The sequence below is a fragment of the Mytilus californianus genome, unplaced genomic scaffold, assembly GCF_021869535.1.
Source record: "Mytilus californianus isolate M0D057914Y unplaced genomic scaffold, xbMytCali1.0.p SCAF_4, whole genome shotgun sequence".
Taxonomy (NCBI): domain Eukaryota; kingdom Metazoa; phylum Mollusca; class Bivalvia; order Mytilida; family Mytilidae; genus Mytilus; species Mytilus californianus.
In genome coordinates, this window is record NW_026262690.1 from 43,694,612 (window position 1) to 43,717,404 (window position 22,793).

The 22,793-nt window shown below is 34.9% G+C and overlaps 1 protein-coding gene across 3 annotated transcripts in view; it reads right to left on the bottom strand.

The window, feature by feature from the left end:
• Nucleotides 1-3,189: 3,189 nt before the first annotated feature.
• Nucleotides 3,190-22,793, bottom strand: part of LOC127698358 (maleylacetoacetate isomerase-like) — a 31,384-nt gene continuing 11,780 nt past the window's right edge. For all 3 annotated transcript variants that reach the window (XM_052201775.1, XM_052201773.1, XM_052201772.1), the window contains exons 5-9: nt 10,295-10,372; nt 8,094-8,220; nt 7,707-7,809; nt 6,402-6,535; nt 3,190-3,718 (exon numbers count right to left, since the gene is read on the bottom strand). In XM_052201775.1, coding sequence (XP_052057735.1) covers nt 6,406-6,535; nt 7,707-7,809; nt 8,094-8,220; nt 10,295-10,372 — 438 coding nt within the window. In that variant the 3' untranslated portion in view covers nt 3,190-3,718; nt 6,402-6,405. The remainder of the gene's footprint in view (nt 3,719-6,401; nt 6,536-7,706; nt 7,810-8,093; nt 8,221-10,294; nt 10,373-22,793) is intronic.

Consider the following 22,793-nt stretch of genomic DNA (forward strand, 5'->3'; position numbering starts at 1 on the left):
TGAAACTTGTTACACATATAAAAATAAGATGTGGTATGATTGCCAATGAGACAACTCTCCACAATAGACCAAATGACATAGAAGTTTTTATGCCCCCGCCATAGTGGTGGGGGCATTAAGTTTTATCCTTGTCCGTCTGTACGTACGTACGTCCCAAAATTGGTTTCCGTTCTCCAACTTGAGTTTGCCTCAACCAAACGTTATGAAACTTATACACATTGCTTATTACTACAAAACACAGATCAAGTATGAATTTTGGTGGCGTCACTTTAATCGTTCTAGAGTAATGCCCTTTATAAATGGAAAAATTGCAAAATTTTTAGTTTCCGTTCTCTAACTTAAGTTTGCCTCAACCAAATGTTATGAAACTTATACACAATGCTTATTACCGCAAAACACAGATCAAGTTTGAATTTTGGTGGCTTCACTTTTACCGTTCTATAGTTATGCCCCTTTATAAATGGACAAATTGCAAAATTTTTATTTTTTTCTAAATATCAAGTAATTTTTAAAATTGGAGTTATCTTCCTTTGTTCATGATTATAGTCGAATCAACTACAATCAATGCTTTATACAATGCAATGTTTAATTTTGACTTCCACTGATAAAAAAACACAGATCAAGTTGAATTTGGGTAGTGTCACTTTAACCATTCTTGATTTATGCCCCTGTATAAATCGAAAGATTGCAAAATTTTTAGTTTCCATTCTGTAACTTAAGTTTGCCCCAACCAAACATTATGAAACCTATACACAATATTCATTACCACAAAACTAAGATCAAGTACAAATTTTTTGTTTCCGTTTTCCAACTTTAGCTTGCCTCAACCAAATGTTATGAAACTTATACACAATGCTTATTACTACATAATACAGATTAAGTACGAAAATTTGGTGGCGACACTTTTACCATTCTTGAGTTATGTCCCTTTATAAACATAAAAATTGCTGAATTTTTCGTTTCCGTTCTCTAACTTTAGTTTGTCTCAACCAAATGTAATAAAGCTTATACACAACCGTTCTAGAGTTATGCATGTTTACAAATAGAAAAATTGCTGGATTTTTAGTTTCTGTTCTCTACTTAAGTTAGCCTCAACCAAATGTTATGAGACTTACACACAATGCTTATTTCCACAAAACTCAGATCAAGTTCAAATTTGGGGAGTGTCACTTTTACCGTTCTTCAGTTATGTCCCTTTATACTTATATGATATGCAAGCGGGGGCATCATCTGTGTTTACATGTGGACACTATCCACATTTATTTATGTATATTATGGTGTGTACTCTAAAAATATGCCAAATTAGGGTTTTGACCCAGATTTCATAGTTCACTGAACATGGAAATGTGATAGTGTGTATGTAGTTAAATAAATGTTACAGTATTTTATCTTGAAGTTATGGTAATAGTAACTTGAAATTTGTAACATGGGTTCATTATGATGTGAATTTTTTAAAATAATATCACACTTTAAGGTTTTGACTCCTCGTTCACTGAACATAGAAATATAACGTGAGACAGTGAGCAAGCATGGTGTCCTTGTTCTTGTTAAGTTGAGATGATCTGTTTTTATGCTGATCAAAATATCATCCTTTTCTCACACATTATCTGTAAATCAGAGGAATCAAACAAAAATCTTCATCAATTTTGCATGGTTTGATGCCAATTGGACTGAAAATATCCATATATCAACTATTTTCTGTGTTGTTTTTAACCTGTGTCATCAACATGGAAAACAGATCTAGTAACTGCTCAACTCTGTCTGTCAGTAGGAAAGACCTTGTAAAATTTCAAACTATCTGCAAATATATTGAATCATTCCCTTTCATAGAACTTTGAAGCCAAGAAAAGCTTGATGAACATTTCACTTGTACAATGAGTGTTGTAAAATTTCAAACATCAGCAAACAGGAAGTGGCAGCACTGATGATTATAATAAATGAGGAATGTGTCCATGGGACACAGATGATGACCCTGCTTGCATATCATATTAAGTTATAAAGGGACATAACTGAATAACAGTAAAAGTGACGCTACCAAAATTTGTACTTGATCTGACTTTTGTAGTAATAAGTATTGTGTATAAGTTTCATAACATTTGGTTGAGGCAAACTTAAGTTAGAGAACGGAAAGGAAAAATTGCTTTTTCCATTTGTAAAGGGGCATAACTCTAGAATGGTTAAAGTGATGCCACCAAAATTCAAACTTGATCTGTGTTTTGTGGTAATAAGCATTGTGTATAAGTTTCATAACATTTGGTTTAGGCAAACTAAAGTTGTAGAACAGAAACCAACTATGGGACGTACGGACGGACATACATACGGACGTACAGATGGACAAGGGTAAAACTTAATGCCCCCTTCGCTACGGCAGGGGCATAAAAACTGGTTACATGCTACAACTCAACATTATCAAGCTGCAGACCAAATATAAAATCATTTAAGCCAAGAAACTGTAGCACTTGGCAATTTTTGGAGTTATGCATTATGCCATGGGACAAAAAAAATCCCTACACATCAAAGACTGACTGGTGTCTAAATATTAGATATGCATAAAGATGATCTAAGAAGTGAATGCTTGTAAAAAGGGTTTTCAGAAATCAAAATGTTCTTTGTAGGTCTAGTACACAAGTCTTAATAGATCAGAAATGATATTTTGTATCAATTCATGACATAAAATTCCTACACACATAAAAAAAGGCAGCAGAACAGCACTTTTATTTCTGCTTCATTTCTAAGTCACAGTGAGGCTCAACATGGAGCAGTAATCTTCAATTCACTGCAACACTTTAAAGATTGGTTCATGAGCATTGGTACCTAGATATTCATTCATGTAGACATATTTTGTTATTGAAAGACTTTTAATTTCTTTAACTCCCATAGAAATGTCGATTTTTATCACTAGCATTGTTCAAAATACAACGGACATGGCAAATTAAACTGATGTCCAGCACATGTACATGATGTTTTGTTGGAATTAGAACATTGCTGTGTTTACAAAGCCAAAGACGAAAAATTGAAAGGATAAGTTCATTTTCATACTATACCATGCCACCATACCAAATTTGAACTAAATCCAACAAAAGATGACATGGAATAGGGAACAAAAGCAATACAGTGTGACCACAAGTCTTCAGGCAAGTATATAATCAAACCATGCCCTGGAGGGCTGAAAACATTAAACAAACATAATTACATTTCTTTAAATATGTTTTATTTTAAAGCAGTTGATCATATCACAAGCTTTTACTAAAAAAATATAATAATTCTTACTGTAAACTTCTATACCATAACATCAAGCCTTTCTGGTTAAAAATACATGTAAACTTGTTCTACTCAACTAAAAAATTCCAATCAGTCCAGAAAAAACATAATTGTGTCTCTACTGTAAATGCTTTGATAAGGCAAGGAGATATTTATTTTCTCCTGATCATTACACACTGTTAAACTCAACATCAATATGTTTAAACTGCATGTGTCTGAATTTAAATTATCAAAATAAACTCTAGAAAAAAGGCAATCATTTTAAGGCAATAATTTTGGGTATGCAAGTATAAAAGAAGAGACAACTGAGATTCATAGTCAAAATTATAATACAAGAAAATACATTAGATCATTATATAGCTGCCATAAAACTGGTAATAAAATGTCTGAACAGTGTCCAGCTGTCCATCCAACATGTATTTGGCTACTTGAAGTTTTTTCCCCATTAAATCTGTTGCTGAAAAATAAAATAAAATGTCAGTCTTCTTTTAAAGATAAATATCAAATAGAATATAACTTGTTTTAAAATACTGAAAACCTGAAAAGGTTCAAAATCAAAAGTGAGCTTACTTATTATTTAAATTTTTTTTTTTACATATTGTTAACATATTGATTTGGTGAAAGCAGTTTTGGGTTATCCTCAGATCTATAAATAACCTTGTTAATCATGACTCAGGAATGACAATCTAATTATTCTAAAAATCAAACCTTACCTAGTGTTTATAAAATCTAACTTTGTGTAAAAATTCCATAAGGATTTGTGAAACCACATAAAAGACTATTTTTTTAGTATTAAGTTCCATAACTCTGGAACAACTGATTAGAAAGAAATCAAAACTAGTCACTAGTCTTCTTGAAACTTAACATTGGGTAAATTTGTTAAAGCTATTCTTTGGAATAAATGATTGGATGGAGAGATAGGCAACCATACACCATAATTCATCCATCTTTCACAAAAATAATAAAATGCTCCGCTGGGCGCAGCTTGATACAACCGCAGAGGTCGAACCCTGAACAGTTGGGACAAGTATGGACACAACATTCAAGCTTGATACAGCTCTGAATTTGGATTGTGATTAAATATTTGACACAGCATAGGTTTCTGACACAGAATGAATGTGGTCTAAGAACTTAAAAAATTTTAATTTACCTATTATGGTCCAATATCCAAAATCTAAATACATGGTTAGATTCAGCACATCAAAGAATCCAAAGAATTCAATTTTTGATGAAATCAAACAAAGTTTAATTTTGGACCCTTTTGACCTCAATGTGGACCAAGTTGATAATGGGGCCCAAAAATCAAAATACATGGTTAGAATCAGCATATCAAAGAACCCCATATATTCAATTTTTGTTGAAATCAAACAAAGTTTAATTTTGGACCCCAACTTGGACCAACTTGAAAATTGGGCCCATAATCAAAAATCGAAACACATGTTTAGATTCAGCATATCAAAGAACCCCAAGAATTCAATTTTAGTTAAAATCAAACTAAGTTTAATTTTGGACCCTTTGGACCTTAATGTAGACCAATTTAAAAAACGGGACCCAAAATTAAAAATCTAAATACACGGTTAGATTTGGCATATCAAAGAACCCCAATAATTCAATTTTGATGAAATCAAACAAAGTTTAATTTTGGACCCTTTTGACCTCAATATGAATCAATTTGATAGCGGCCCACAAATAAAAAATCTAAATACATGGTTAGATTCAGCATATCAAAGAACCCCATATATTCAATTTTTGTTGAAATCAAACAAAGTTTAATTTTGGACCCAAATTTGGACCAACTTGAAAACTGGGCCCAAAATCAAAAATCTAAATACATGTTTAGATTCAGCATATCAAAGAACACCATATATTAAATTTTTGTTAAAATCAAACTAAGTTTAATTTTGGACCCTTTGGACCTTAATGTAGACCAATTTGAAAACTGGACCCAAAATTAAAAATCTAAATACATGGTTAGATTCGGCATAACAAATAAATAAATGTGGTCAAAGATTTTACAAATCTAATGCGCCATACTGTGCAATTAAAGATTACTTCTTGAAATTTTTTAATATTTGAAATTTGAAAAAAAAATAATATTTGAAGAATAATTCTTTTTAATTTCTGAAATCTGAAATGAGAAAAAATTGACCCCCCACAATTTCTTTTTACCCCCCCCCCCCTTTTCCCCCAAAAAAATTCTTTCCCTCAAGATATGGTCATAATCGCAATTCAAATTTCCAATTACCCATTTAAATTTACCATAGTGCTAACTTAATCTATTTTATAATAGAATTTAAAATATGGTGTCAAATCTTTCATATGGATTTTTTTGTAAAAAAAAAAAGATGCAACATTTGCAGATATTTTTACTGGTCTTTCTTTATAAATATGCATTTCTTTAAACATAATTTAAAAGCAGTGTAAGGGAAGTAATCAAAACATTGAATTTGGATTACCTCCCTTACACTGTTTTAAATTGTCTTACTTGTTCGTTAACTATTACTTTATACATAATTTAAAAGCAGTGTAAGGGAGGTAATTCAAATATTGTATTTGATTTATCTCCCTTACACAGCTTTAAATTATGTTTTGTACTAAAGTATTTGTCCATTAACCAGGACAACCTTGTTTTCCCCCCCTTTTTTGCCCCTAATTCCTAAACGGTTTGAGCCATAACCCCCCAAAGCAAATCCTAACCATCCCTTTGTGGTATGGAAACTTGTGGTATAATTTCAGTGAGATCCATACACCGTTCCACAAGTTATTGTCTGGAAACTAGAAAATGCTTATTTTTGGCCCCTTTTTGGCCCCTAATTCCTTAACTGTTGGTACCATAACCCCCAAAATCAATCCCAACCTTCCTTTTGTGGTATTGAACCTTATGGTAAAATTTCATAGAGATCCATTCATTTAAACTAAAGTTAGAGTGTGAAACCAATGTGTCTTCGGACGACAACGACGATGCCTACGTCATACCAATATACGACCCCAAAAATTTTTTGCGGTCGTATAAAAATGGTGGAAACTCATAACTTTTATGTTCTACATCTGCCTTCTTAAAATTCATATTCCTTGTCCACATTCAGTCTACTAAGGATTTATAACAAAATTTATACCATAAAAATTTTGACTGCAGTTACCTTTTTATTTCTGTCTAAGATCTTCTGGACAGTCTGGTTGTGCAAACGGATGAGCTTTTTTAAATGCTTCCAGTTTAGATAATTCTTCATTGATCTTTGATATCAAAGGGAACATTGACATATCTACATTAAATCTGAAAAGAGATACATTGAGAAATCACTTACCATTATAACAAACAAATCATCCTTTTTCAGGCATGCCATATATGTGAGATAAAAACCTAAATATTCTGAATTTCCATAAATAATACTTGAAAAGTATATACCTTCAAATGCAAAATTTACTAATAAGAAATAACTTAACAATGTCTAAGAGTATAATATTTACTTGTATGACATTTAAAAACAATTAAAAATAAAAGAATTGCCAAGCATGTCTATCCTTTTTTATGCCAAGTACAATTATAATCTATATCCCATGCAACATATAGTGATATCCCCATGGGCAAAATTATAAAGTCCATGTACTGTTAATATGATCTTCAAAAGTCATTCTGATCAAAAAATAAATATCAAGCTGCATAAAAACACATGGCGTAAAGCTATTTTATCATGTTTTGTTCCTGTAGAATATTTTGTATCGACAATTTTTTTTTTATGAACAGACAGAAAAACATACAGAAAAATAAATGTGGTGAAGACCTTTTAATAACAGCTTCCTTTTTTGTTGGCTGACAAGATTCATTTGTTAAAATTCAAATATGAGATAACTATAGGAGCAATACATGGTTTAGGTTATGAAATCTTTATAACTGCAGAGGAAAATATATAATTTTAAACAAAACAATTTACAAACTACAAAAATAATAGACATAAACCAACTACAACCACTGAACTATAGGCTCCTGACCTGGGACAGGTACATATACAATGTGAATGGCTAAAGATGTTTGTGAGCTCTCAACCTTCCCCCTTACCTGGGACAGTGGTGTAACAACACAACTTAAGAACAAATTGTAAAAATCAGTTGCATTTGGCTTAACTCAATAAATTGGTATGAAGAAAAAAACACTAACACAAAAACAATTAACATGAAGCACTGATATAAGAGTACTCACAGTAACTGAAAGATAGTTCAAAACCAACTAATAAATAAATCACATTCTCCTAGACTAAAGTATCAATCAGTGTATATCCAACGGATTTAGTGTAAAGACATCATCAAAAGTCTGAGAAACGTATGACCTTGTGCAAGGCCAAAATATAAGTAAATAGTATCAACAGGATGTAGGATCATGAGTTCTCATAACTGTACATATATATAGCAATATAAATACTGGCTTTATTCATTTTGACAAACTTTACCTTAATGCATTACCAACTTGTGGCACTAAACATAAATCTGCCATGGTTACTTGGTCCCCTAAACAATATTTCCCTGCAGTTTTATCTAGTAATTTCTCCAAAGCTATAAGTGGAAAAACAAACAGCATTACAAACTATGTATAGTCAAATAAAATAAAATCATTGATACAAGTTTTATTGTCTGGTAGAAACCTGAACAATTAGTATTCTTCTTCAGTTGTAAGCTATAAATCGGAAATGCTTAATGTAACAGAATTTACAAAAAGGTAATGTAGCTTGTGTTCTATGATCTACAAAAGACAATTTCAGAATATATTCAGTGAAAACAGTATGTAATGAATATAAGTATCCAATGACGATGTATATAAAAATGTATGTTGTATTCACCTACAAATCCTTTGTTTATCCAAAAATGTCCCCATTCGTTCTTCTTCTCGTCTCCAATTTTCTGAAGAACAACTAAGTTCTGTAGTGGCTGAATTCCAGAACAAATTGTTTCAGTTATCTCCCTTACCTACAAAATAATCAACATAAAGAAATTTACTCAAAGAAGCAGTATCTACAAAATTCATGAATTTTTTGAAGTCGTAAAAATGCAGTAACTTTATAGATATCATAGAAAAAATATGTTTCGTGTCATTTTCAGGACTCTTATTATTGTAATTAAGAGAAAAATTCTTTTTTTTTTTTGTCATCTGTTAGACCAGAGCTCATTAATTATGCCAGAATGTGCACTCACGTCATTATTAAATGAAAAGTAAATTATTGCGAAAAAGATGTCAAGACTTGCCCCAAAACACAATGTACTATATTCTTGAAAAAACTGTCAAACATTTTTTTGGTGAAACCCATAGATGCTGCTTCTTTAAGGAACAATATCAATACCGGGGCTTGACCTGCATCGCAGCATGCAATTGTTGAGGTAACATGTATACTGAAACATAACTGATCATTCCCATTTCTTTAAAGACCCCCAAAACATGTGATGATTTCCTTGTACAATGAGTGTTGTAAAATTTCAAATGGTCGGCAAATAGGAAGTGGTTGCACAGCATTATCAAACTGCAGATCAAATATAAATCATTCCCTTTCATAGAATCCAACCTAATGTCTTTCTGATGGACCGAGGGAGTTGAGCAGTTACTAGACCTGCTTTTGCTTTGACGACACAGGTAAAATGTTTACATAATTAGACGATATTTGGATTATGATGCAATTTTGTTTAGAACACATTAAACTGCATCTGAATATCGAATAAAATGGTATGTGTAGCAATTATAATTATGAAGATAGCCAATTAAAAATTTGAGAAATAGAACTATAAATGTATATATAGCATGAACATAATAAATATTTCGCTGAGCGCAGCTGGATACGACCACAGAGGTCCAACCCTGAACAGTTGGGGCAAAAATGGACACAATATTCGCGCTTGATACAGGTCTGAATTTGGATTGTAATTAAATATCTGACACAAAATAGGTTTCTGACACAGAATAACTGTAGTCAAAGAACTTAGAATTGGAAATAGGATTTGAATTTATATTCAATTTATGCTTTTGTGCAATACACTATGCTGTTGCGTATTGCCCCCCCCCCCCCCCCCCCCCCATTTCTTTTATGCAAAAAAAATAATATTTGAAGAAATTTTCTTTTTAATTTCTGAAATCTGAAATGAGAAAAAATTGCCCCCCCCCCCCAAATTTTGTTTTTCAATTCCCCCTTTTCCCTTTTCTGAAAAAAAAATCTTTTCCTCAAGATAAGGTCATAATCTAAATTCAAATTTGTAATGGAGTTTGCAACCATAATTACCCATTAAAATACATCATAAAAGTCTTAAAATAGAAAATGACATACATATTCAAGGCTAAAATTAATATTAATTACCGTAACATTTAAAAATAAATTGACAGCTAATCACCTCAAGACAATACAGCATTTTTATACATAATTTACAAGCAGTGTAAGGGAGGTAATCCAACACATATACAACATTGTATATTAAATGTGATTGGATTACCTCCCTTACACTGCTTTAAAAAAAGTCCATTAACCAGGAAACCCTTGTTTTTCCCCTTTTTTTGCCCCTAATTCCTAAATGGTTTGAGCCATAACCCCCCAAAGTCAATCCTAACCATCCCTTTGTGGTATGGAAAATTGTGGTATAATTTCAGAGAGATTTATACACTTAAACACAAGTTACCGGTATTGTCTGGAAACTACAAAAATGCTTATTTGGGCCCCTTTTTTTGCCCCTAATTCCTTAACTGTTGGGACCATAATCTCCAAAATCAATCCAGATCTTCCTTTTGTGGTTATAAACCTTGTGTTTAAATTTCAAAGATATCTATTTACTTATACTAAAGTTATTGTCCAGAAACCAACTGTCTTCAGACGACGACGACAACGTGATACCAATATACAACCACAAAATTTTTTTGCGGTCGTATTAAAAGCAACAAAGAAATGCATTTTTTTATTTGATAATATGTCCACAGAATTTTGTTTTAAAATGGATTGGTGTCAACAGAATACTAATGTTCAATAACGAAGTAGCATATATTTATAATTGTTTCCAAATGTCATACCTTGGCTCTTTGTAAGGAATCTTTTGGCAGTAATGGAGGATCTGGATAAGCTTCATCCAAATATTCTAATACAGCAATCTAAACGAAAGGGAAAAAAAGTAGGGATGTCAATTCAGTGAAGAATTTCTAATTGAGTACTCATTGGTTTTATCGAACGATACTCGAGTACAAGCTCGAAAAAATATCAACAAAAGGGGAAAACAATAATAGTTTAAGCTCTGAGGGTTGTTGCCGTATTCACGTTAAACCCTTTACATCATTATCTTATAACTATAGTCCCAGGAATTATCTACAATAATTAATAGCTAAATTACTACATGTACCAATTATATAAACAATAAATGTAATCAACATTTAGATAAACACCTTTGGATATAAGTGATTACAAAGTCAAACCAGATCGAACAACAATTAAATTTCATAATCGTAAAGAAAACATGCTATGTGATAAAAAGTCATCAATGTGATGCCTGATTGTCCATTTAGAAATTCTTCTTTTTAAACCCCCTTTGTTGACGAAATGAGCATATTCATACAGATAAGGGGGTTCAAATGGAAGTCCTACCTTTCTTTTTAATGTTAATTGTTCGTCGGAACAATGTTTCCCTTTAATATAGTGCTGCATGTCTGTAGTTCCCCAACAATACTTCAGTTCAACTAAGCGAAATTGACACAATACAGATTTACTGTCAATACATTTTAAAGTATTTCATAACGGAAGATTTCGTAAGCATTCTAATGACAATTTGCACAAACATACTGTAAGGTACTGGGGAATGTTATACTGAAACAAATAGGTATTAAATTGTGCGGTGTAATTTATAAGTAAATACTTAATTTGTGGCAAGACTGACACATATTTTATAATGATTTTTTACAATTGTCGCAGTAATCCACTATACTTATTACTATGATCACAAGTCAAAATTCAAGTTTTTACCAAATATTATCTTTTAAACTTAACGGTTGTGTTCTTACGCATAGTAACTTGGCTTGCAGCGAGCTAGAGAAACATTTTACATTTGAAATCAAAGATATGGCATTAATTTACTATTTTTTTATGGATTTCACAGGCCAAAGTTTCACTTTTTGCCAATAAATTACAGGGGGAGGCATTTCATTAGCTAAAACATAGTTTTACAAGTAAGGTGTGTACATATGTTGGTACAAAGGTGATATATATCCAGTAAAGCAACTGATTTTATGTGAAAGCTCTGGAATTTGAAATGATTTTATCATTGTTTACATTTTTTTTGTGTACAAGTGTTACGGCAGGGAATGTATGTAATTACTCATGGATTACCTTCTTCATGCTATATATCATGTAATTCCCGTATTAAGGATCATTTCTGGTAACCAAATATTCATATTTAAACGTCTGATATGCCTGGTATACATAGGGAAATACTTTAACTGCAATTGTTTACTGACCGGCGATTTTGCCGTCTGCCATTTTGTGGGGAATGAAACGTTGATTTTATCTCTTTTGATACAAATTCGTCCCCTGGACAATTGATCTAATATTGCATTTTTAATACCACACATTTAATATTTTATAAGTATACCCTGCCGGACACAAATATATTGTAAATATTTAGATGGTTGTAATGAACTATGTTATATGTTATTTACTTTGTATGTTCTTACGCAGATCGTCTGCTAAATCAATGCGCGCGCAGTGGTGTCCGATTGTTTATTTCAAGCTTCTTTATCGATATTTTAGATGCTATAGCTTTGTTTTAATATTTTATGTATAAGGACAATCATAGGACAACTCAAGATGATTTCAATTCTATGTTTTTCAATATCGTAATTTTGTATAGTTCCGGCTACCCGGAAAGGACAAGTAACCATTGGATTAGTATGTCACGTGACACTTACAATTTAGTATATAAACGCGTGAGCATTCAGTAATGGCAGATAGCCCAAAGTTTTGCTGGCGGCAAGTTTGAACCTAGAAAACAATAAATTTCCAAATAAAGCAGTAATAACCTTTAGGTGAGAATTAGGATAACATAATGAAGTTTAAATAGCCGTCTTTTGTACAGTAAGCTATCTCCCACCACGTCGGACACCACAAATATGTATTTTAGGATTTATTATTCAGTACACTTGAACGCTATTGTTTATTTATATAAAATCATATAATGTTATATGATTTTTTTTAACAATTCAGCAAATAAAACTGTTAGCATTGAAAAGATCACTTTATTTTATCAAACTTGGATACATTCAAAAAGTATTTGCATTTACACTGGTAAAACAACTTGAGCTGGAGGACGCTCGTTCGAAATTAAAAACTATGGAAAGCCGTTAGCAACACAAATAGCACAGTAACAAATAAATACAAAGGAAGCCGTTTAATACACATACATTAACCAAACAGAGGAACTATATTTAAACACAAACTGAGGTGCTCCGGGGAGCAGATACTGCATTTTATGAGTGTTCGTATGTAAACTGCCCAGTATAGGACAGGATACTCTCGGGTGGCTTACAATTTGGTGTCAGAAGTGGGATGCTAAAATTCTAATTAGCATCCAGGATACGAACCTTGGAATAACCTGTCAACTTAACAATGTGGTTTAAGCCCGACGTGGTGGATTTACTGTACAAAAATTAATTATAACTAAAAAAATATGAAACAACAAATAAAATTAAAAGTCTTTATTTAGAATATGGCTGATGCTGGTAGGAACTCCCCAGACCCTGAAATAAATTTCCGTAGGGAAAGGGATTTAGATGACTTAGGACAAGGGGATCAAATACATACTGATGACAATGACGACTTTGATAGGGAATCTACTTTACAAGGTCATGGTGATGAAATAGCTCAGAGACCTAAAGGACGGGATGAATATCAGAGACATGATTTTGATGATAGGAATGATAGGGGTAATCATAACATGCAACCAATTGGCCCACCAAAGGTAACACTTAAACCTGAACCCTTCTCTGGGAAGGATTGTTGGGAGGAATACTTGTCGCATTTTGAGGACTGCGCTGAATTGGGACAATGGGGAAATCGTACAAAACTGTTGTTTTTGGCAGCTAGCTTGAGGGGTCAAGCAAGGACATACTACATGAGCTTGTCTCCTGACGACAGGCGCACATACCAAATGCTAACACAAAAGTTAGATCAAAGGTTTGGGAGTTCAAAACACAAAAATCGTTGGCTCTCAAAGTTAGAGATGCGCAGGCGCATGCCAGGGGAAAGCATAGCTGAAGTGGGGGATGACATAAGGCAATTAGCGCAAAAGGCGTACTATGACCTTGACTTAGCAGCGCAGGAGTCTCTAGCATTAAACCAGTTGTTTAAGGTAATACCTGTAGAGATGAAATGTCGCTGTATTGACAAGGAATGTCAAACAATAGCAGACGCTGTTGATGTTATAGAAAGATATGAGTCAATACTCGGGGATGGAGACAAAAAGAAATCAACAATCAGAGCTGTGGAGTCGAAGGACATCGAAGGACACATGAGTGAAAAGGATTATCAGAGCAATTTGCAGGCTTTACAAGATAGGATAGCAAAGCTGGAACAAGGACATGGGAATCGGGACACAAAGAGGGCAAATACTGGCAGATGTTACAGTTGCAACTCACCAGACCATTTTATGAGGAACTGTCCACACAAAAACAACCAAAGAGCAAGAGGGAACTTCCAGGGCAACCAAAGACACAATACCTCTTTTAATAACAACCAGGGAAACGACAGAACGCTGGCTCAATAGGTCGTGAGTTAGTGACAGGAGGTAAAAGGCCTGATATAAAGGGAGAAAAACATGTCCGGACAGGACATATAGGGGAAACAGATGATAATTGGGATAATGGGTTTTATACAAATGGGTTAATCTATGGGTTTCCTGTCAACTTTTTAATTGACAGTGGCTCAACAGCGTCAATATTATCTATTGAGGTTTACGAAAAATTGCCTTTAAATGTTTGGTGTTCTTTAGTGCCAAACAAGTCCGAAGTATTTGACGTTAATGGCAACAAAGTTTTTGCTATTGGATCAATCACATTAGAACTAAAGCTTGGTCTAGAAAATTTCAGTCAAAATTTTATGATATGTAATATAAATCAGGATGGAATACTTGGACAGGATTTCTTACTTAAGGAAGTAAGTAAAGTTAATTATCAGCGAATGGTCTTACACACGATCCACAACCAGGAAATACAATGTTGGATTGGAGGGAAGGCAAATATGATTTGCAGAGTAGAAATTAAAGACAACATGACAATTCCTCCAATGACGAGTACTATGATGCCTGTAGAAATACCGGGTGTAAATCATTTAACAGAATACGGATTAATAGAGGGCACGACAGGAACAGCAAAGTCTACATTAGCAATACCTGGGATTATAAATACAAAAGATCAAGCACACTTTGTTAATGTTGTCAACTATGGTGACGACGAAGTTAAACTGTATAAAAAGGAAACAATAGGAACATGTGAATCATATACTGAGCATGATTTGAAATCAGAGCAGATTAGAACACTACAAGAAGATTGCTTTACAGCTGGTGAAGAAATACCAGAACATCTTATTGACTTATTAAAAAGGAGTTCAACTTATTTAAATGAAAACCAAAGACAACAGCTTTCCAGACTCCTTTCACAGTACCAAAATGTCTTTTCACGGACAGATGATGACATAGGGAGGACAGACCTTGTAACACATAGAATAAATACAGGAAATGCAATACCCTTTAGGCAAAGATCTAGACGTATGCCACTTGGAAAGCAAGAGATGGAAAAATCAGAAGTCAACCGGATGTTGGACAAAGGAATCATTGAACCATCTTCTAGTCCTTGGGCATCGAATATTGTCCTTGTAATGAAGAAAAATGGCAGGCCTAGGTGCTGTGTTGATTACAGAATTTTGAATGACGTCACTAAAAAGGATTCCTACCCGATTCCGAGGGTAGACGAGTGCCTAGACTCGCTCGCTGGGGGGAAATTCTTCGGGTCAATGGACCTAAATTCAGGATTTTGGCAAATTGGCATGGCTCCCGACGACAAGGAAAAGACCGCATTTCTGACAAGTTTAGGGTTATATCAATTCACTGTCATGCCCTTTGGACTTGCAAATTCCCCATCTACTTTTGAGCGTCTTATGGAAAATGTTCTCAGAGGGCTACAGTGGAAAGAACTATTACTCTATATGGACGATATCATATCAGTAAGTTCAACATTTGAAGAGGGTCTTGGAAGGTTAGAAAGAATCTTTATACGCCTACAAAATGCACATCTAAAATTGAAACCTGCCAAATGCATTTTCTTTCAAAAACAAGTCAGGTTCCTTGGACATATCGTGTCTGAGGATGGAATTTCCACCGATCTAGAGAAAACAAAAGCTATAGATGACTGGCCAATCCCCAAATCTGCAAAACAGGTGCGCAGCTTTTTAGGACTTTGTTCTTACTATAGGCGATTTGTTAAGGGATTTGCAGCAATTGCAAGACCAATGCACAAAATTTGCGAAAAGAATAGCCGTTTTGCTTGGAATGACGAGTGTCAAAAGGCATTTGAACAGTTGAAAAATGCTTTAACAAGTACACCTGTGCTTGCCTACCCTCTTCCAAATTTGCCATTCATACTTGACACAGATGCAAGTGATAAGGCTGTCGGGGCAGTTTTGTCACAAATTCAAGAGGGTCTTGAACGAGTTATTGCATACATGAGCAAATCTATGAACATACATGAGCAGGCATACTGTGTAACTCGAAAAGAGCTACTTGCTGTAATTATAGCACTAAAGACATTTCATCATTATTTATATGGCCAGAAAGTTTTGCTGCGCACAGATAACGCAGCTGTATCATGGATGAAAAATCTAAAGAAACCCACTGGTCAAACAGCCAGATGGCTCGAAGAACTGGGAACTTACAATTTGACAGTGACACACAGGGCTGGAATGAAACACTCAAATGCCGATGCTCTGTCCAGAAGACCTTGTAAATCATGCGAGAAACAAGAATCTGGAAACCACACAAGTGACGACGAAACAGACGAAATTCAACTTGAAGAATCTGATTTTGTTAACCAGGAGTTACATGAAAATGAGGAGCCAACACCAAGAATAGAAATAGTACGAATATGTACAAGAAGTCAGACAGGAAATCAGTCTAGTGCTACACCAAGTGGCTATTGCATAGAAGGATGGGACCCTGACAGTATTAGACAATGCCAATTGGAAGACCCAGACATGTCACTCATTGTGACATATCTTCAAGAAAAGAAAAATAAACCTGACTGGGACCAAGTATCAAAAGGAACATCATACCAGAAAACAATATGGCGACAATGGGATAGGCTGACAATAAACAATGGCATGCTTTATAGAAAATTTTATTGTTCTGATAAAGACGATGTAGACAACTTCAAATTGCAGCTCCTGGTACCAAAATCACACCAAAAGACAGTCTTTAAGTATTTCCATGACGTTCCATCTGCAGGTCATTTAGGACCAGATAAAATGCTAAGTAGGATCCAGCAGCTCTTTTACTGGCCAGCTATGAGAAGCTCAATAACAAGGTACTGCAAAGAATGTGACCAATGTGCTGCTAGGAAATCACTTAAACGAAACAAGGCTCCATTAGGTCAATACTTGGTTGGCGAGCCTATGGAACGTGTTGCGATTGATATTCTTGGTCCACTTCCGTTAACAAAACGACAAAACCGTTATGTTCTTGTCCTTTGTGACTGCTTTTCTAAATGGACTGAAGCATATGCTATTCCGGACCAGGAATCCCTGACCATTGCCCGGACCATCGTGAATGAATTTATTTGTAGGTTTGGTTCACCATTACAGCTTCACTCTGATCAAGGAAGGTCTTTTGAAGCAAAGCTGTTCCAAGATCTGTGTGATCTCCTGAAAATTGACAAAACTAGAAGTACAAGTCAACACCCCCAATCTAATGGAAGCGTTGAAAGATTTAACAGGACACTGCTAAGCATGCTAACATTTTATTGTCAAAATGATCAGAGAAACTGGGATGAGATTTTGCCACAGGTTATGATGGCATACAGATCATCAGTCCACGCCAGCACAGGACAGACCCCTAACATGATGATGTTTGGCAGAAACATATTTCTTCCTATGGAAGCTGTTATTCCACGTCCTGATGGACCAGATGAATCCACTACCCCTGAAACGGATAAATATATAAATGAATTACAGGACGCTATGTTAAAGTCACATGTACTGGCTAGGAAACATCTTAAGCAGAATTCTGAGTATCAAAAACGTCACTATGACTTGAAAGCAGTAAAGCGCGAATTACAAATAGGTCAAGCTGTATGGCTTTATGATGCATCAAAGAGAAAAGGAATTTGTCATAAGTTGACACTAAAATGGAAAGGACCATATGTTGTCACAAGGAAAATTGATGACATCACTTACCTTGTGAAAATGTCAAAGAAACAGCCAGGGAAGGTCTACCACATCGATAGACTACTGCCCTATCAAGGACGAAATCCGCCCACTTGGTTCTCCAGTAGGAAGGCCTGAGATGCCTTTCATAGTTGTTGTTTGAATAGCCGAAATTAGTTGTACTAGTTGTTACGTTTTTAATTGTTTTGATGAGTTACTATGTTTAAGAGTAACTGTATGACTTATCTCAGACTGGAGAAAGTCATGTTGGAATTCCTAGAGTTGGATCCACTCTGGAAGAATATGTAAGGGAGACAAATGGCCATTGTTTCTCAGGACATATTATTGGCTGTAAGGGAAGGATGATCCTTCCTGCCAGGGGAATGGCAGATTAAACTGTACTGCCAAGCGTTTTATTTTATGCGCAAGCTGCGCGGCGGAAAGCAATTAACGATAACTTTTTGTCTTGAGGAGGCTTGAGATTTTTTTAATAGGGAGACCATGGGGGTGGATATCATATTTTTTATTGAAATGTAGGCTGATCCATTTACTACCAGCATATGCCATATGGAAGGAGGATTTTAAAACACATAAGCAAATATAGTCACACAACAGCACACTACATACATATCTTTTATTGTATATGTTATATAAATGGTGGAGGGATTTTAAAGATTTGATTCGATTTCAGAATGAGACCATCATCACAAGTGGAGGTGAAGTGTTGGCTGTGTCCCATGACGTTTAGGACAAGGAGACAACTAAAGAACCATCTGGCAGCTGCCCCACACAAACGGCTTTCAGTCGTTTGTGTTTGGTGTCCTGAAGAGAAGTCGTACAGGAGGATGGTTGACCTGAAGGAGCACATCATGGCCAACCACCGCAGCAAAATAGAGATCATGCCGTACAGTTTCTTGAGTGAGAACAATGGGTTTTGGATGTCGAATTACCCAGAGACATATGCAAAGGTAATCTCACCATCAAATGAAAACTCCCAAGAGGCCATGAAAGCCAGGATTGAGGTCCTAGAATTCCTAAACAGGGTTGGAAACACCAACAGGAAGAAGGAGGATTGGACTCAAGGCTGGAAGTGTCCTAGGGAAATGGTTAGAGGTACGCAGGAGGAAGAGGTTGAGCAGGAGAAAACCAATGGGTCATATTCACCAACACGCCCCACCATTTATGAAGGGCTGGCCCTCCAGCAACTTACATTAGGACTTGGGGATTCGACAGCCATCTTCAAATTAGACCTTGGAGTGTCTATACGATTCTATCAGATAAGTTTGAATGACTTGGTTCTAAGAGATCACAAAATGCTTGATGCTTTAATAAGGAGGATGACGGCACTGGTAAACACCAAGTATGCAGGATCACATACCTTCTCAGCCTCGATAGACGGTAAATTAAAGTCTATAGTGACGCCGGTAGTAGCTAGGAAACTATCCATATCAGAGGAATATATAGCAGACATAAAAACGTCCGATGAACTCTTCCCAGGGAAACATACAATAGCCATCACAAATCCGTTATCACCACTTAAAACACCATCAACCTCAGATATTATATTGGAAGATGACAGTGACAATGAAGAACCAGAGATTCTGAACGAGAAAGCAACAAGCCAGAAGAAAAGTAAGAAGACAGAGAATGAAGGAGAGAAAAATGGAGAGAAAAGAAAGAAAAAGAATAACCACCAGGAACAGAAGGCTAAGAAAATAAAGCAAGGAAAGGGTGACAAGGAACAGGACGAGGAAATCAGACTTAAAGAGGAAGAACTAAGGAAGCAGGAAAAACAAAAACAGGATGAGGAAATGAGACTACAGGAGGAAGAACAAAAGAGAAGGGAAGAACAGAAACAGGAGGAAATTAGACTGAAGGAGGAAGAACAAAAGAAGCAGGAAAAACGAAAACAGGACGAGGAAGTCAGACTAAAGGAGGCAGAACTAAAGAGAAAGGAAAAACAGAAACAGGAGGAGGAAATCAGACGGAAGGAAGAAGAACAAAGGAAGCAGGAAAAACAAAAACAGGATGAGGAAATGAGACTAAAGGAGGAAGAACAAAAGAGAAGGGAAGAACAGAAACAGGAGGAAATTAGACTGAAGGAGGAAGAACAAAAGAAGCAGGAAAAACGAAAACAGGACGAGGAAGTCAGACTAAAGGAGGCAGAACTAAAGAGAAAGGAAAAACAGAAACAGGAGGAGGAAATCAGACGGAAGGAGGAAGAACAAAGGAAGCAGGAAAAACAGAAACAGGACGAAGAAGAAAGGTTGAAGGAGGAAAAGAGGATACAAGAAGAAAAACACAATGAAGAAAGTAAAAGAAAGGAACTGGAAGCATCAGAAGATCGGGGCACAACTCTAAACAGCAACATTACCGCAAGTGAACGGGCAAGGACACTTCTGAGGAAAGGTGGCATGCCACTTTTCCCAGCTGGGAGAAGGGAGTGGAATCAAGAAGAAGTCATCCCACTGATTACCATCCCAGCAGTTGTTAGTTGGCCACCTAAAAATTGGAAAAAGATGACTCCAGAGCAAAAGTATTTTAATTGGGAGTATGCCAGTATAGCTCTGGAGTTGAACTCGGGAAAGCAATTACAATTCACAAAGGAAGAGTTGCTACTCAAGTATCACTTTTTAGCATTACCAGGCACAAAAACACCGACAGGAAGTGAAGAAAACACAATGGCAACCAAATCTCGGTTTTATTTATATCAAGCTTTGGCTTATATAATAAAGAGTGACAAAGAAGACACATCAACTGTACAAACATTAAAGATGTTAGAAACTGCAGTGAAGGAGAGAGATAACTCCACAGACGATGTGATAAAGAGAATAGATGCTCTTGATATTCCCTTGAGACTCGGAGAAGACATTGAACACTAACATTTTAGATCTCAAACTTCATAATAATTATGTGCTAAAATTTTCAATTCAGGAGAATTCATTGTCTTTAAAGGTGGGGGAAGTGTAAGGTACTGGGGAATGTTATACTGAAACAAATAGGTATTAAATTGTGCGGTGTAATTTATAAGTAAATACTTAATTTGTGGCAAGACTGACACATATTTTATAATGATTTTTTACAATTGTCGCAGTAATCCACTATACTTATTACTATGATCACAAGTCAAAATTCAAGTTTTTACCAAATATTATCTTTTAAACTTAACGGTTGTGTTCTTACGCATAGTAACTTGGCTTGCAGCGAGCTAGAGAAACATTTTACATTTGAAATCAAAGATATGGCATTAATTTACTATTTTTTTATGGATTTCACAGGCCAAAGTTTCACTTTTTGCCAATAAATTACAGGGGGAGGCATTTCATTAGCTAAAACATAGTTTTACAAGTAAGGTGTGTACATATGTTGGTACAAAGGTGATATATATCCAGTAAAGCAACTGATTTTATGTGAAAGCTCTGGAATTTGAAATGATTTTATCATTGTTTACATTTTTTTGTGTACAAGTGTTACGGCAGGGAATGTATGTAATTACTCATGGATTACCTTCTTCATGCTATATATCATGTAATTCCCGTATTAAGGATCATTTCTGGTAACCAAATATTCATATTTAAACGTCTGATATGCCTGGTATACATAGGGAAATACTTTAACTGCAATTGTTTACTGACCGGCGATTTTGCCGTCTGCCATTTTGTGGGGAATGAAACGTTGATTTTATCTCTTTTGATACAAATTCGTCCCCTGGACAATTGATCTAATATTGCATTTTTAATACCACACATTTAATATTTTATAAGTATACCCTGCCGGACACAAATATATTGTAAATATTTAGATGGTTGTAATGAACTATGTTATATGTTATTTACTTTGTATGTTCTTACGCAGATCGTCTGCTAAATCAATGCGCGCGCAGTGGTGTCCGATTGTTTATTTCAAGCTTCTTTATCGATATTTTAGATGCTATAGCTTTGTTTTAATATTTTATGTATAAGGACAATCATAGGACAACTCAAGATGATTTCAATTCTATGTTTTTCAATATCGTAATTTTGTATAGTTCCGGCTACCCGGAAAGGACAAGTAACCATTGGATTAGTATGTCACGTGACACTTACAATTTAGTATATAAACGCGTGAGCATTCAGTAATGGCAGATAGCCCAAAGTTTTGCTGGCGGCAAGTTTGAACCTAGAAAACAATAAATTTCCAAATAAAGCAGTAATAACCTTTAGGTGAGAATTAGGATAACATAATGAAGTTTAAATAGCCGTCTTTTGTACAGTAAGCTATCTCCCACCACGTCGGACACCACAAATATGTATTTTAGGATTTATTATTCAGTACACTTGAACGCTATTGTTTATTTATATAAAATCATATAATGTTATATGATTTTTTTTAACAATTCAGCAAATAAAACTGTTAGCATTGAAAAGATCACTTTATTTTATCAAACTTGGATACATTCAAAAAGTATTTGCATTTACACTGGTAAAACAACTTGAGCTGGAGGACGCTCGTTCGAAATTAAAAACTATGGAAAGCCGTTAGCAACACAAATAGCACAGTAACAAATAAATACAAAGGAAGCCGTTTAATACACATACATTAACCAAACAGAGGAACTATATTTAAACACAAACTGAGGTGCTCCGGGGAGCAGATACTGCATTTTATGAGTGTTCGTATGTAAACTGCCCAGTATAGGACAGGATACTCTCGGGTGGCTTACAATTTGAAATGTTTTTAACTGTGAATATTGCAGTGATTGCTATAGAATTCTCAGAGGAACTTTCTCTACTGTATGGAAAGAAGGGGACAATGTCCCTACAGAAGACTGATTAATCGAGATTCATTTTGGTATTCGATATTCGGTACTATCGAGCAATACTCAAGTACTTGAGTACCTGTTGAAATCCCTAGAAAAAAGGGAAAATTTTCTGAGTTTAGCGATCAAAACTGAGATGTTTGATGATTTTATATAATTGTCTGCAAGTTACATAAAATGCATGCTATTTTCATGTTTAAATAATGTAAAAGATTATTAATTCATAAAAATATTCTCTAATCAAACTTAAAAAACACAAAATCAAACAAACAACACTTTTATTACAGTTTTCCATCTCAAAACAAAGTGAGGCCTTTAAA